Source organism: Anomalospiza imberbis, chromosome 1, assembly GCF_031753505.1.
Source record: "Anomalospiza imberbis isolate Cuckoo-Finch-1a 21T00152 chromosome 1, ASM3175350v1, whole genome shotgun sequence".
Classification (NCBI taxonomy): Eukaryota; Metazoa; Chordata; class Aves; order Passeriformes; family Viduidae; genus Anomalospiza; species Anomalospiza imberbis.
In genome coordinates, this window is record NC_089681.1 from 106,565,849 (window position 1) to 106,582,133 (window position 16,285).

General features: G+C 47.9%; 1 protein-coding gene across 2 annotated transcripts in view; it reads right to left on the reverse strand.

The window, feature by feature from the left end:
• LIMD1 (LIM domain containing 1) overlaps positions 1–4,660 on the reverse strand; it is a 32,707-nt gene extending 28,047 nt beyond the window's left edge. Inside the window, exon 1 of one of the 2 annotated variants that reach the window (XR_011003890.1) lies at positions 3,351–4,660. Coding sequence is in view for 1 of the 2 variants with exons in the window: in XM_068204332.1 (XP_068060433.1) it covers positions 3,351–4,503 (1,153 nt within the window). In the remaining variant the exon portion in view is untranslated. The remainder of the gene's footprint in view (positions 1–3,350) is intronic. The other variant, XM_068204332.1, reaches the window with a different exon arrangement.
• Between the last annotated feature and the right edge of the window lie 11,625 nt (positions 4,661–16,285).

Sequence of the window (16,285 nt, forward strand, 5' to 3'; positions counted from 1 at the left end):
CCCTGCAGACCCCAGCACACTTCAGCCAAGCCCCTCCTCTACCAAGTCACTCCCAGGCAGTGCAGGCAGTTGCTTGGTTTGGTTGTGCATCTGTCTCACCTAAAAACTCATCAGGCACCTTCAGTCTTTGGGATGGTTTTGCTCCACTTAACCCTAAACATTTGGGTAGTGCTACCAAGGGATTTACAAGTCCCCTGATCACTCCTATTTATTTAATCTTCTGCCACCAAGAGAAGATGCACCCAAAGGAACGCCAAAGGCTGATGCACCCAAAGGAACACCAAGGGAAATCAGTGGGATTTGGGCACCTCACTCCTGAATGTTCTCTGGAAATAATACACCAAAACTTAAATACATCCTAAGCTGGCTTCCAGCGACACCTCCCAGGACATGAGGGCCCTTCTCTGCTACATGGGAATTAGCTTCTCTAGGGATCAACTTCAGCTTTTCCTTCCCCAAGCAAAAGACCTGGGTGATACCTGAGACTCCCTATGTCTCCTTGACAGCCCATATAAATCAAATCAGCACTTCAAAAGCCCTCTTGGAGAATGAAAATTCCTCCAGAGACATGTGCAGCCCATGCAGCTCACACATAGGTCACTACTTACAAAAAAACAAAAGGTAAAAAACCCAGAGCGAATTCCTGGCTTTGTGTACTTCTTTCCTTTCACTTATTATACCTACTCTGAGCAGACAAAAGCATTTTGCACAGCAAGTTGGTGCTGACAGATAACCAGACTGCTGCTCCTCAGCACAGCATCCTACCTGCATTTTGCCTAGTCCCTGGCTTATCCTTTCCTAGGCTTTCACTTACAAGCACACATTTTCACACAGTGAAGGAGAAAGCAGCTCCTTTACTGTGATTCTTCTTTATAAACATCTGGTCCTGACTGAGACAGACTGAAGGACAGTCTGTCTGACAGAGAGACCCATCTTCAAAAACATCCCCTTGTTACAAAAGCAGCACACAAAATTAGGAGAAGTGAAAATATTTTTTATAAAATACTTTGGTCATTTGTACTTCAGTCCTGGTTTCATTTCCTGGCTCTGATTAACGTAAAAACTGCTGCAACAGACTTCCCTTCACTGGGGAAGAAGTTTGCAACAAAACAAACTATTGATCCTTTTTATCACTATTGCATAAAAGGGTTTTACATCATAAAGTTTGGTAGCTTGAGAGTAGGGCATAGCAAAAAACAATTGAGAAGGCCACCTGTGTCCTTTGTTCCTTCAAAGGAAGTAAGGCAACTGTGCAAAAAATGAAAATAAAAGTGAGAAAGAGAGGGGAAGGAGAAGGCCCAGAATTAAAATACCTTGATACTTGCTCCTTCCTGTTCCTTTGTCCTCAGCAGGGCAGATCTGCTGAACCTTTGTCTGCTGAACTGAAGCTCCGCAAAACTTTACTTTTCCCCTCTGCCAAGTCTGCATGATTTATTTTCTTTCCTCTCACTCTTTTTCTTCCCAAATTTCTCCCTGGTGCAAAATCTCCTGGCAGGAGGATGTCAGAACACCTCACTGGGGATCAGGCAGCCTCCATGTCTCCTTTCTCCCTGGGGCTCACTCAGTCACCTGACCAGCCAGGCTCCCCATGCCACCAAAAATACTCCTGCTTCACTATAAATCTCCCACAGGACAAAATCCTCCTTCTGCCTTGCATCCCTATTTTGTGACAAAAATGTAAAAGTAATCTAACCATTAACTGGGTTCCTCTGCCTCCTGAGCCCATCCCCAGGAACATTTTAGATGAGGTATGATCCAGCTGGTTTACTGAGGAGAAGACACAGCAGGGTCTGTTGGAGAGACCCCTGACACCTCTCCAGTGGAGCTGAATGTCACCTCCAGAAAAACATTCCCATTTCCGAGCAACCCCTCCCATGAGTCTGCTGTCCCAACCCCATCTCCTTTATCAGCTCCTTGTCATGGCATTCAGGGCCCCCCAGAGGGGCTCCCTGTGTTCATTCAAACCGTGCGCGCTTGCTGCACGGGACGGAAAGTGCCAAAACTTGTTTCCAGGCCAAAACACTGTGAGTAGAGCAGCTGAACACATCACTTTTCTGTGACAGGATAAAAAAATGCCCCTGCCCTGCCAGAGGGCTTAATCCATTCTCGGATAAACAACCCCGGCACAGCCCGCTGCGGGCAAATCCCCCTGCTGCTGCCAAGAAACACATTTTGTTATGCGATCTGCAGCTGAGTGCTCGGTGGTCCCTCCAGCTACATCCCCAAATCTCGATGTGAAGCTCTTGTGCGGCTCAGACCACCACTGAGCCACCCACTGACCCCACCAGACAGGACCCAGTGCAGCAGCACCTGTGCAGGCTGAGATGCAAACCCTTCCTCAGCACTAGGCTGAAGAGTTTAATCTGTCCCTGTTCTACTTCTGCGACTGCAGGTCTAAAATCATGAGAAATATCCATACACCTGGCCTGCTCCCATAGTTTCTTAAATTAACCGTGGAGTTTCCAGCCTTCCCAGCAACTCTGGGCTTCCCTCTCCCAAAAGCTGAGCTATCTTATCTGCTGTTACATAGTGAAGTGGCACAGCAAGGAAAGGAAACACGCAATTTGACCCTGACCTCCCGCCATCCTGGGGTAGCAAATCAATTTAATCCAGAAGGACATTCAATATTCTCATTGGGAGATCCTCATATGTAAGTGGTTCCTTTCCACTGCCAAGTGCCAGCGATAACCTCTGGTGGTGGTCTGGACTCGTCACAGACCCCAGATTTAGGGAAGAACGTGACTACTGCCTGTTCTTCTGCCATCTTCAGGACGCACCAATCATTTCACTGCTGATGGGATCCAGCACCTGAGGGCAGAGGGAAATCCTGGCAATTTTGGGAAACCACTACCCTCCCCATCTCCAAGCTACTTCTCTCTTCCCTGTACTCCGTGCCCTTCTCCATGACGGCAGCCTATGCAGGCACGACTGCTCCGCCGGCTGGATGGCTGCCTTCCCGCCCACACGTGGTCGGATGCATCCTTGTAAGACATAGAGAACCAGGAGCATTGACAAGAAAAGTTAAGTGCCTCCCTGCTGGCAATGAAGGGCACTTCAAAATATGCTGTTCCAGCTTCTTCTTCCCAGCACTGCTCCCCCCACCCCCCCAAAGCTGCTAAACTACCTTTGCTTTAAAATTAGAGAGGTAGGATTAAAGAAGAAGGTGTCACAGGAGGAAGAGCATCTAAGACCTGTGATAAATAAAAGTTAAATTAAAAAACTCTGCTCTGGGCAACTGACAGAGCACAACCAAGCAGATGTACAGGCAAATGCAATCCTGCAGGTCTTAACCCTGCCGCGACACTTTGCAATGAGCCCTCCTCGTGCCGACGGGCGGACTGCCTCCTTACCAAAGTAATCAGCCTTTGGCCGAGCATCCATCTCCTGCTCCAGCCGCTGGGTCAGTGCCTCCAGCTTCAGCTCAGCCGCCGATGGCCCTTGCTCTGGCTGCGGAAGGAGGGTCTGGCAGGGCAGCTTCACCTTTGCCGCGCTGGAGCCGTCCAGGTGCCCAGAGTCTGACCGCGGCCCGCTCACACCCTCCGGGAAAAGCATCTGCGGCGCACTGGGAGCCACCATCCCTCGCGAGGCCAGGCGCGAGGAGCTCGCCTCAGGGTTCCCGCTGCCGCTGGCAGGCCTGTGGTTCTGACCGTGGGCCACGAAGTGACCGGCTGGGCTGGGGCAGGCAGCGGCGTGCTGGTATTCCACGCTGGGAGCAGCAGGTGCGGAGCCTGGCGGGAAGGACACCGAGACACCCTGGTACCACGGCTGGTTGCCATCTCCTCCGGCTTTGGGACCGCAGGGCTCAGCAGAGCCGGAAAACCCTCGAGTGGGCTGCGCTGAGGGTGCCGAGAAGGATGAGGACCTCTGCTGTGGCGGGGGCTCCTCCGGCCCTACCGAGGGTGCCGAGGGGGTCCCGGAGTTTGAGAAGGAGGAGGACCTCTGTCCGGCTGGCATCGGGTCACGGCCCCCGACACCTCGCCTGCCCTCGCCGCCGTTCTCCTGCCCGCCACGGCAGGGCTGGGGGTCGCCGAGGCTCCCAGCCTGCTGCTCCCCGCGCCCCACGCCAGGCTGTGTGCCCCCCACTCGGGGGATCCTGTCGGGCTCCGCTTCCCAGCCCCGGCGCCCGGCCTGGCTCCCCGGGGCCTCGGCACGTGCGCCGCTCTCTCCGAAGCCCCGCTCCCCTCCCTCGCAGGGCCTCGCTCGCGGCCCCTCGGCGGCCGGGGGCGGCTTCGAACCCCGCGCCACCGGCGGGCTGGGACGGGGGGGGTGGAATGCGGCAGCCCCTCCGTTCATCGCGGCCATCAGCATCTCCTCCTGCTGCTGCTGCTGCTGGAGGTGGATCTTGGCCATCTTGGTGGCGAACACCCGCCGGGTCTCCTCGAACTCGGGGTTGTTGCCGGCACCTTTGTCCACCCGAAAGAGACCGTCCTTGGAGGCCTCGTACATGTTGAGGTCCTCGATGAACTTGCTGGCTTCCAGACCCAGATCGTCGTACTTGTCCATCCTGCCTGGCTTAGCGGGAAGAACCCCGCCTTCTTCTTCTTCTTCTTCTTCTTCCTTCTCCTCTCCTCCTTCCCGCCGGGATCAAGGCAACGCCGGCAGCGGCAGCCGCTCCGTCCCGCCGCACTCCCGCCGCACCCGTCCCCGCCGGGGGCGTGACTTCGGGCGCGGGAAGGGGGCGTGGTCACAGGGAGACCACGCCCCGATGGTTCCCATCGACCGCGCCCCAAGCCACGCCCACCCCCGAGCGCGCGCTGCTCGCCCCCGCTCCGCGGTGGGCGCGCGCGGTCTGTCCGGAAAGGAGGCGCGCGGCGGGCTCCGAACGGGCTCGGGACGCGTTCGGCTCAGGAGCAGAGCTGGGAGCGGGGTGCGCACGGTGGTTAAAGTCAGCCGGGTGACGCAAGGAAGGTGGTCTTGCCTCGTCCCCCCGCTGGATGATATTCCTCTTTTTCACCCTGCAGCCCGGAAACCTTCGTGAGCAAGCCTTGTGAAAAATCACAGGCACCCGTTGGGGAAAACAAAAAAAACAAAAGCCCTGCTCTCCCATGAAAAACTGCGAGGAAAATTTCATTCCGTAGCTATTGGAGCAATAAGTATGTACAGTAGAAAGTTCTATGAATTTTCTTGGTGTAAATAGACATTCTTTGCTGAATATCACGCTTAAGTAAGCATGACTAAAGGACCCTGGATCATTTCAGGAAGACGATCCCTTGCCTGAAGAATAAAGGATACCACTAGATGCCCAAGATAACAACAGCATCCCAGCCTTCCAGACACCTTCGGGAACCCCCCACCCCATTATCCAGCATCATACATGTAACTGCAGCAAAACCAACTCCAGAGACATTTAGATCAGGGAAGAAGCAGATGGATCATGACATCATAAAATTATTGTAGCTTTGCAATTCGGTAGCATATGTGTGATACCTAGGGACTGGGCGAATCACGTTGTTCCCAAATGCTTAGAAGGTATATAATCTGTGTGTAAAACTGCATTTGGGGTGCCCCAATGTGACTGGGACACTTCATGTTTGTGATGAAAGACTTACCCATGTGAATCTACACTTTACATCCCAGTCTCCCTCCTCAGTCAGCCTGGACCAGTTGCAGCATTTTCATGGCAAAACACAGCCTAGGGCTGCTCAGAGGTTGGGGGGCTGCAGTGGGAACTGCTGGGCTCGTGAGAGAGGCTGGTTGGTAGGGAGCTGTGGTACCTCTGAGTAAACTTACTGGTGCAGTTGATCCTACGGGCCCGGGCACGTGTCCAGCATTCCCATAACTTGTTATTGTAATTCTCCCCCAGGCTCTAGGAGGGAGGGCCAAATGTTAAGGAATGTGGAAATTCTCTGCCTTTAATAAAAGTGAATTGGGCTGTGACCAAAACATATCAGAAATAAAGAAAAAAAAATCCCCTCCCCTCTTTGACCCATTCCCTTACAAAACCACTCCTGAGCAACTGAGGCCAGGCCTGTGAGATTTGGCCCAATGTGCTTAAAAATGATGGCACTGTGAGCCCCTGGAAAAGGTGGCTTGTCTTCTTTCAAGGCAACCTTGGAACAGCTGTGGCATCTCTGAAGAGGCTCCGAGCAGGACCGAGAGGCTGAAGGCTCGTCCCTGCAGCAACAGCCTTAGGCTGGAGCTTGAGCTGATAAACTGATGAACTTTGGACTCACAAAAGTTAGGCCTGCCATAGCACAGCTTTAGATAAGGGGGTTTATGGTTTCTAGGGAAGACAGACGGATGGGAATCCCAGCATAGGGTGAAGCACGGCACTGGAGCTCCCCCAGTCCTCAGGACCTGGAGAAGTGGCACCCCAGTACATATTGCTACTAACCATGGCCTGACACTTTTTAAAAAGAGATTGAAAATGCTGGAGCTTTTCACAATATCAGAGAAACATCCCAACTATCAAGCAACCCCATCTATCAGACCTTACCAAGCCCTCCTCTGCTGTGGGGATGAGGGAAGGAGGGGTCTCACAGCTCTCTCACACTGATCCCCACAAGCCCTGTTTCACTTTGGGAGAAGCTGGGCCCCAGGGGGCTAAACCCCGCTTTGCACAAGTCCCATGAGTTCAGGAGGAGTGCTTAGCCTCCGTCTGGATGTCCATCATGCAAAGACAACAAACCCCTGCCTGTGCCAGGGCTATTTTGGCTGGAGTGGAAGGGGTCTGCCTCCCACTTTTGTGGCTGGGAGAGGCCACAGTGGCCCCCATCAGCTGCTTCATGCCAGGCAGGTGTAGGCTCAGGCCACCAGTTACCAAGAGCGAGAGTGAGTACCTCTTTTGTGGGTCTTGACCAAAACTGTCAAGTCAGAGGTAAAGCTCAGCTGGGGCAATGAAAGCCAAAACAGTTTCAGTGTCTAAAGTGCACCCTCAGAAAGGGCTCCTGGAAGTCTGTTTTTGGCAACATCCTGGGCTGACCAGGAGAACCACAGCAAGTGACTGAGGCATGGGATGCCTCCTCCTCATCGCTGGCTTCAGGATGCTTTTGGAGATGGGCTTAGCTGAGATGCTTAGCTTTCAGTGTGACCACTTTTATCTAAAATGGGCAAGCTTCAATGTTCAAACAGTAAATAACAACAAAATTGGTACTGAAGCACATACTGAGTTCATATTTGTACAGAGAATGACAGAAAGGAAACAGAGCATCAGGTAGATAAGGATGGGAGCGTGAGCTCCAGCACTGCTTTACTTGCTGGAGGAATATGCAACGTGGACAAAGAGCAGTTGGAAAGGAAATTACACATCGTGCACCTTCTTGCCTCCTGCTACCCAAAGGATGTGAAGTTAATCAGGGGAAGCCATGCTCCTATCCAGCACATCACAGACTCAGACTTGTGTCTACTGGAGTTTTTTTTATTCCAACACACTGAGATGAGGCTTTTCCATCCCTCTAAAAGACCACTCATTTGGTGGAGCAGAAGGATTTGGGAGAAGATGTATTTTCAGCTTTCAACACAAAAACCAAGGAATGGAAGAATCTAACTTCCATCAGATCATGTATTTTTTTTTTCTTTCTTTCTTTCTTTCTTTCTTTTTTAGGGTCATGCACACATTTTCTGCTGTTACTTTTTATCTAACATCTGTAAGTCCTTTTACAGTCTGACCTGGAGGAGCTCACCACTTTGCAGAGGGAAGGAGTGGGGGAAGCAGTCTTCTTGCCAAATGGCCTCTCTGGATGCTGCTGACCTTCACCAGCTATGTAAAGTACATTTCCTTCCTATGCCAGAGGATCAAATCAGCTGTCTGCAGAACAATGCTTAGGCGGACAGCGTGGAAAAGGCTGCTGAAGCCCTTTGGATAGGGAACCCCTAGCATTGGGCTTGGCCTCCTTCCAGGCTCCGCATGCATGAGCAGACGCTTTGATGGCAAGCGCCTTCGAGGGGGGATCACCGCCAAGCGACTCAAAGGCATCTTGGAGTTGAATTTGCAACGCTTTCAGTGAACGTTAGGCAGCAAAATACCTTTGAAGCTTCCTGCTCAGATTTATTCTTTCTGTGAGATTTGGGCTAGGGGTATTCCCAAGTGAGCCGATGATTAACTTGAACTTTCTACTAGACTGGAGATTTAATACTACACTGACTTGCAGACCCTTCTGCTGTGATTAGATATGGTCCCACATGTTTATAGTTCCTGTGACTTTTACAGCCCATGCCTATTAAGAAATTAAAGGGTCCACAATTCCTGTTGTAGCACAGGACCAAAATCTATGTGCCAATTTGAATTAAATTATTCTAAACCCTATCCCTTGAAGGGAAAAAAAAAAAAAAAAAAACATTGCTCATTTAATCTGTTTTTGTTCCTGTGGGCAAGGCTTATACACTGCATTTATTCATGCAAAATAATACTGACAGCTTGTAACTCAGCCCCGCTCCACGTGGCAATCTCAGCTGCCCGTGGGGTGGAGGGGGGCAGTGATCCGGGCAGAAGCAGCCCCGAGTGGTGTTCCCAGCTTTTGGCTGCACCTCGGTTGGAGTGCTGGGCACATCACTGCAGCCTTGTGCTGGGGCAGCGCGGCCCTCCAGGGCCAGCAGGCTGGGGCACAGCTCTGCCTGCCTGGGTAAACAGGGAAGTCGCGAATGAGAGCAGGAAGGGGATCATCCGTCTTTGTTTCTTGCTGCCACGTTGGTGTCTGGGCTCACATTGCAGAGAGATGGAGAAAATGTGAAGAAATTCTCCACCACAAGTTCACAAGTTTTTCTCCCCCGCCCTCCTCCCCCCCATCTTTTTTCTATCTGGGAGAAAACGCCCTCATATTTTAAAGCATGACAACAGCCCGCGGCTGTATAGTTTATGGAAACACATGATTAGGAGGAGTCTGGGTGCCAATTTATAGCCAGATCTCTCTCCAAAAGCAACTATTTGCACGCTCACACTGCCTATTTGCTACCAAATGAGCGTGAGGAATCAGCGGCTGGCAGTCCACCAGGTTGTTTGTGGACATGTCCAGGGCTGGTCCCCCGTACCCGTGTCTCTCCAGGGACGTAGCTGTCCCAGGCAGGTCATTTCCCGCAGGACTACACACACCACTCTGCAGGGCCTCAGATACGTGCTCTGCTGTGTTTTAGCAAGAAAGTAATAAAGGCTTCAGTGCTAGAGTATAAACAGAGCGAGCAATTTATAAGGCAGAAGTATTTCCAGGATAGAGCCTGGCTTGGTTCTTGCTGGAACAAATGTTTCTCAGCTTCTTGCAAGGCAGTGCCACAGCATCTCTGAACTCTTGACTGAATAGCAGGGGAAAATGATGGACTTTCCTTGCAGCTTTCTAATACAGGCTTTCATTTAATGTGCCATTTATCTGCACCTGCCAGATGCTTTATACTAGGAAGATGATGCACAGCACTGTAGGGCAAATAAGAGGGAGGAGGGAGGGATGAAGCAAGGTGACTGCAGAGGTGACCCCGGGGGCTGCTGTGGGTGGGAAGTCTGGGCTCAAGCCGGGGGCCAGACTGCTGGATGGGATGCTGTGGAGCTGGGGAGGTGGGGAGGCCAAACCTCAGCCTCTGCCTTCCTGAAAGTTTTCAGGAAGGCGGCAGGGCAGGGCAGGGACATGTTGTTCCTCCTCACGGCTGCCCCAGGGGCGCCTGCATTCCTCCAGGAGGCCTGCCCTTCCTGCAGCCTGCCTTGCCTGCTGCTTGCACACTGAACCCCCAAGCTCCCCAGGGCAGCCTGGGGACTGGGGACAGCCCAGGTGCCCACCATGCAGCCTGGGTCGGTGTGTCCCATACCCTTGGGATCCAGGCAGAAATGGATCCAGACTTGGATATTTTCCTTCTGCTGTGCTACAAGTGTCTACCACAGGGCATTATCTCTGGCAGGGAATTATGCTAGGAGTATTAATTAATACTAATTTAATTAACACTAATGGGAGAGAAAGGCCAGGGCAGTACAGGGACACCTTTCCACACTGCCTTTCAGGAGAGGCAGTTCCTTCTTAAACAGCTGCACCTGCAGCATCAGTTCAGTGGGGATGCTGTGGGTCCTGCCTACAGGTGGGTAAACTGAGGCAGGGAGGCTTACCTGGCAGGCCACACATTGGGAAGGTTAGAAGAGCCATGGGGAATCACGGAGATCCAAACAGGAACCAAGGAAGCAGCAGAGAGAGAAGCTGCAGATCCCCGAGCTGCAGCAGCTCAGTCTCTGTGAGGAAGGCCAGAGCTGGGTGCCAGGTGCTCAGCTGCTGCTCTGGGGCAGACAAGAACCTTTACCTTCCTCTCCTCAGTTTCTCCAAGTGCCATCAGTGATGTTGGAGTCATTGGTCTCTCTTTGCTGTCACTCCACGGGCCAGAACGCTTACTTTCAGTGGCTGCGGATTTGCACCAACTGATGCAGACAGCTCTGTTGGTTTTCCTACCCCTGCTCAAAAGAATGTGGAATAGTTTGTTTTCTCCATTTTCTACTGAAAAGAGCCTTTTATCAGAACAAGAGCTCACATGGAGAATTTTCCAGCTCTGTTTCCCTGCCTCTTTATCAGTGCATTAACACAAACAGCACCGTGACCTTTTTAACCAACATATGTGGCCTCCAGTAATGCTGGGCTGGAAGCACTCCACAGGTCAGACGACATCCTGCCATCAGTCATCAGCCTCACGTGGTTTGGGGGACTTCAAGTGGATTTGCCAGATGCAGTCAGTGCATCCACTCTGTTCTTCCGTGCATGTCCTAGGAGAAGCTCTCTGACTAACAGATGTTTTTAAATGCTCTTTCACATGGGAAAATTGGGAATTACATGTTTTTGTTGTACCCTTGCTATTGCATCCAGCGACGTGGCTCTCCAGGGATGGAGACGTACTTAAGAAAAATATTCACTTCTAAAAGCTTCTACAGATCTTTTTCACAATACTTCCTTGGCTTAACCAGCCCAGCAACACTCACTTGTGTTTCTGTTTTGTGACAATTAGTAAGATTTGCTAATTACACCGCTATGTGCTTAAAGAAAATTGATTTCCCTTTGTAGCAGAAAACAATTTCCTGTTATGCCGATTCTCTTAATCTTCATCAGAAACAAACCCAGGCTGCCACTGCCAGTAATGTGTCATGTTCCTTTATTAAATTACTCTCTTTTTCGGCCCCAGTTGTATGTCTTGTGTGTATTATTCCTGATCAGTGGACTGGCTCACCTACAGCTGTTATGACTTGTACGTATTTTGCTTCATGTATTGTTGGCACCAGGCAGAGTTATTGAAAAGCAACTCCTTTGCTCAGCAGCTTGCGTGTCTCCTTTGGCAGTGGGACACGGGTGTAGGGACAACCCTGGACCTTTTACGCTTGGTTTTGGCACGTGTAAAAAACTAATGGCAGATGAGGAAGTTCAGAGCCTTATACGTGAGTGTGGGCCATCCCCTTGCAGCCAGCCCAGAGAGCAAGCAAAAAGCACATATTTCTGCTCACATAAATGCACAGGTTTTGTTTAGAGTTATAGTGAAGACCAGGCTCCTCAAAGAAAAGAATTCCTTATGCCCAGGCTGAGCAGCACTAGTGCAAGCAGAGTGTGAATATTCAACTCATTGTACTTAAGCCTGCCCCATTTACACGTTCCTTTGCTTAGTGAGAAACTCAGCAGCTCAGCAGAGAGAGCAAATTGGTGTGGCCCAGGCAGATGAGCATGCAAAGAAATGTCCTGGATAACTTTGTATGGAAGATGGTGCTGGATGGCAACTCCCCAGGGCTTCCAACCAGACCTGAAGCTTTCCAATCCAAGACTTACCTGAGTGAGAGAAGTGCCACGAGTCACAAAGGCGGAGTGTGACTCGGGGCCTCCTGCGACAGACAGGGTTAGTGCACTGAAGACTGACTGCTTTATGATACCGGAAAGTCACATTATTCAGGAAAGGGAAAAAAATTCCCACCTTTCCTCCACATGTCAGGCATGATCTCTTTTATCATCTGGGCTGCAGATGAGAGCTCTGATCCTCTCCCCTCCTGCACAGAGATAATGCTTCAGTTCAGTTATCTTCCTGCTAGGGCTGGGAGATGCTTAAAATGCCCTCTGATCTACTGTGATCAGCTTCGTCCTTCTTCTTTGACACATAAACCCCATTTCCATGAAAAAACCCCAAAAGTAACCACAGTGTAGTTCCAGCAACATTTTTGAAGGTCAAAAGTGGACTGATAGTATGTATATTCATTCACCACTCAGGTTCTGTGGTGATTGACCTGGTTTAACATTGAACACTTGTTCAGCTCAATCCTTTGATATAAAATCAGCTCAGATTATTGAAGGAGAGGACTGATGAAACATGGAAACAGAAAAAACATCCAGCGAAGCCAGCATATGTACTCTTCCAAGTGGGTAAATATACATGAATAAAACCAATCCCATTGTAAACTGTATCCCATCTGTTATAAACGCCAATCACTCGTTTTAAAAATTTATAAAAGTTTACTAAAAATAAAATGGAAAAAAAATAATACAAGTATAGTAATAAAGATTAAACAATTAGAGTTAGGACAATTAAAGAGACAATAACAGCAAAAGGTTACAGCCCGGGCTGGGTACCTCTCTCTGGACAAAAGTGAGCCAGGAGAAGGACCCCGATAAAAAAGAATTCCCTCCTTAAGAGGGGTAACCTGTTGCATACACAAATCACTTCATGAGTATGCATATATTTATTTAAAACAAGAAGTTTGTCCGGTACTTGTTGAGGAATTCCTGTTAATCCCAGGCGCCTTGAAGTCTAAGTCGAGTTTGGAGAAGTTCGGTTTTTTGTTGATAAGGAAAGCCATAAATTCCTCTCCTCTGGAAGATTTAGGGGTTTTTGTAATTGTTATCTCTGTGTGAAGAATTTCTTGATTATCTTCTTCTTCTCTTGAGCAAAAAGAATACCACACACACATATTTTCTATTTTAAATACTGAAGCTTAATTTCAATTACAAAACTACATTTACTATATTATTAAAATGTTACTACAGCATAACTTTCCAACCTAGCATAATACATATCGTAAATATCTGCGTAGAGCCATACATTCTGCATTTTTCACAATCCTTCCTCTTTCTTTTTATAATTATTTTGGCTCGAGCAATATTTACTGCTTTCTAGTCTTCACTTTTCGTTCATTTTCTTCATAAATCAATCTAGCCTCTTGAAAGGGGTCTTCTATATTATTTTGTTTCTTTAATACCATAATCTTTTGCACCGTTTTTGTTGTATCCAATTTTTGATCCATGGTCACTAATTGCATGCGTTGAACTACACTGGTGATGAGTCGAATGAAACAGGGGATCAAACAAGGAAGGAATATTAGACCAGCTGTAGCGCATAACAGGAAGAAGCCTAGCTTTTTCCACCATTCTATTTCCAACACGTTATCCCACCAGCTAGTATTCAGCATTGGTATACAAATTGTCAAGTGAGATTGGTACAGGTTTAGGTGGTGGTGCCAGCTTAGCCTTTTTGGCTGTCAATTGCTCTTTTACCAAATCTTGTGCTTTATTCCCAATAGCGTATGTGAAACAAATCCATTTTTCCCCTTTTGGGCATTCACTTCCCGCCCTGTTACCACTTATTCCTAGATTCTCAGTAATCCAGTACTTTTGTCCATTGTGCATGCAGTTTCCTAATCTGGATGGGTTATAACAGTGACTGTTGACATGAGTGTGCGAGATAAAAAAGGAGCCTCGGTGTCTTTCCATATACAGCTTCTGGTAACACCTGTAGCATGGCTTTGTCAATATCCCAAAAGGGAAAAGACAGAAAATGAGTGACAGAAAAAGGAGAGGTCCAGTATGGCTTATACTCCCACCTCCCATGCCTATGGGGTTGCAACCCACAGCAGGTGTATGTGATCTTCTTGGTGGCGATTATAGAGGCCAATCTGGTCTTGCCCTCTCTTCTCTTGTCACTTTCTCTTAGCTAATTTCCAGGCAAATCCTTTTTGACACTCCTTAACGGTGGTCTCCCACTGTTCCTCAGCTATTTCCCATTCAACAGGCACTAATAATTCCCATCCACAAAACAAAGTTATTATTTCAGTTGTTTCGAGCTCTGCTTGGATAGGGATCTAGTTGACACTCGACACTTCTTCCAATGGGGGCGTCGGTTGTGTGAACTACAATACCAATTATTCCCACAATTCAAACATTTACATTTAACCCAACCAACATGCCCAGTATTTGGGTGAATCAGGCAGGGTATATTACGTGGCACAGATTGAGATTGTAATTCGCCCTCCTCTTTGTATAAATCACAGGCTAAGGCCAAAATACAGGTGTTTTCTGTCCAAAACAGTCCTGATCCTCCTGTCTGTGGTGGCAGTATTCCTTCCCCAGGAGGATATCGGGGGCGCCTCAAAGTTTGTCCACGCGGTATTTGAAACCACTGATGTAAGCTCGGTCTTACTTCCCAGTTCATTACCACCCATTCCCCGTTTAAGAGTCAATTTTATATCACCCGGTTCAGATGTTATCGTCCACTCCTTAGGTTCTTCCACAGGTCCTTTGATTCTGCTGGCGTGGATCCACCCTCGTTCTCTGGTCCGCATCGCAGCCTTGGTCGTCAGCAATACCTGAAAAGGACCTTCCCATTGTGGAGTTAAAGATTGTTCTTTCCATGTCTTTACCAACACCCATTCTCCTGGGTGAATATTAGGGATTTTAAAGTCTAAAGGTGTGGTTTGGGGGATTATTCCTTTTAACTTCCAATTTTTAAGAGTTTTTGCAATGGTGGTCACATATTTTTTAACATTTTCTTCCCCTACCTCATGGGTAGCATTTTCATGTAGAGTAGTCAAAAAAGGTAATCTAAACATCATTTCATAAGGTGACACTCCCAGGTCTGACCTGGGTTGTGTTCGAATCCTCAGTAAGGCTAAAGGTAGGCATTGTACCCATGACATTCGGGTTTTAACTACTAATTTAGTTAAAGTTCTTTTTAAAGTTTGGTTCATTCTCTCTACTCGGCCAGAACTCTGTGGATGCCATGGGGTGTGTAATTCCCATTTTATCCCCAAGGTCTGAATAAATTGTTGTAACACTTTTGACGTAAAATGTGTTCCTCTGTCTGAGTCTATCCTATTAACCATTCCATATCTTGGAATAATCTGTTCCAAAAGGGTTTTACTTACCACGTTGGCTGTGGCCTTGGCAGTGGGAACCGCTTCCACCCAATGAGTTAGATGGTCTGTTATTACTAATAAATACTTCCATCTTTGAACTTGATGGAGTTCAGTAAAATCTACTTGGATACTTTGAAATGGTCTAAGAGCTAATTCCCGACCTCCCAATGTGGTTTTTCTCATTACCTTTTTATTTATCCTTTGGCAAGTTATACATTTTTCAGTAACCTTCTTTGCTATCCCAAAAATCCCAATATACCCATAGTTCCTTAGAAAGTGATCACACAGAGCCTGAGTACCCCAGTGAGTTTTTTTGATGCATGTCTTCTAATATCCTTCTAGTAAGTATTTTATTAAGTAATTGTCTTCCATCAGGAAGTTTCCATTTCCCTGATTCATCTTGTAAACCTCCTATTTTTTTAATTCTTTTTCCTCTGCTTCACTAAATTTTGGAATTTCCAATTTCTCCTCATTTGGAGTTAATATTACCATAACTCTTTCAGTTCCATTTTCTGCTGCATCCTTAGCTTCTTGGTCTGCCAAATTATTTCCTCTTACTTCTGGAGTCACTCCCTTTTGGTGACTTTTAATATGTACTACAGCTATTTCTTCTGGTAATCTTAATGCTTCTAAAACCTCTAAAATGAGCCCCTCATGTACTAATCCTTTTCCCTTTGAATTAAGCAATCCTCTTTCTTCCTAAATTTTTCCAAAGGTATGTACTACTCCAAAGGCATACCTTGAATCAGTATATATAGTTCCCTTTTTGTGTGCTAAATATTCTAGTGCTCTTTTTAGAGCATATAATTCACAGGTTTGAGCTGACCAGTTTGAAGGTAATTTCTCCTTTTCAATGGTTTGCATGTTTTTCCCATCCACTACTGCATACCCTGACATTCTTTTTCCTTGTAGACACCTGGAGGAACCATCCACAAAAACTATCTCCCCTTCTGAAAGGGCTTGTTCTTCAAGATCTTCTCGAACCTTTGTTTGGTATTGAATAATTTCTAGACAATCATGTATTAGATTATCTGTTGGTTCCCCATATAAAAACTGAGCTGGATTTAAACTTCTGATTACTTCTAGTGTTAAGTCATCACTGTCTATCAAGATTGCTTCATATTTTAACATCCTAGAGTCTGTCAACCATTTTTCAGCCTTTTGATTTAACACATTTCGTACTGCATGAGGTGTGCACACAATTAGTTTGCCCCCAAAAGTCAGTTT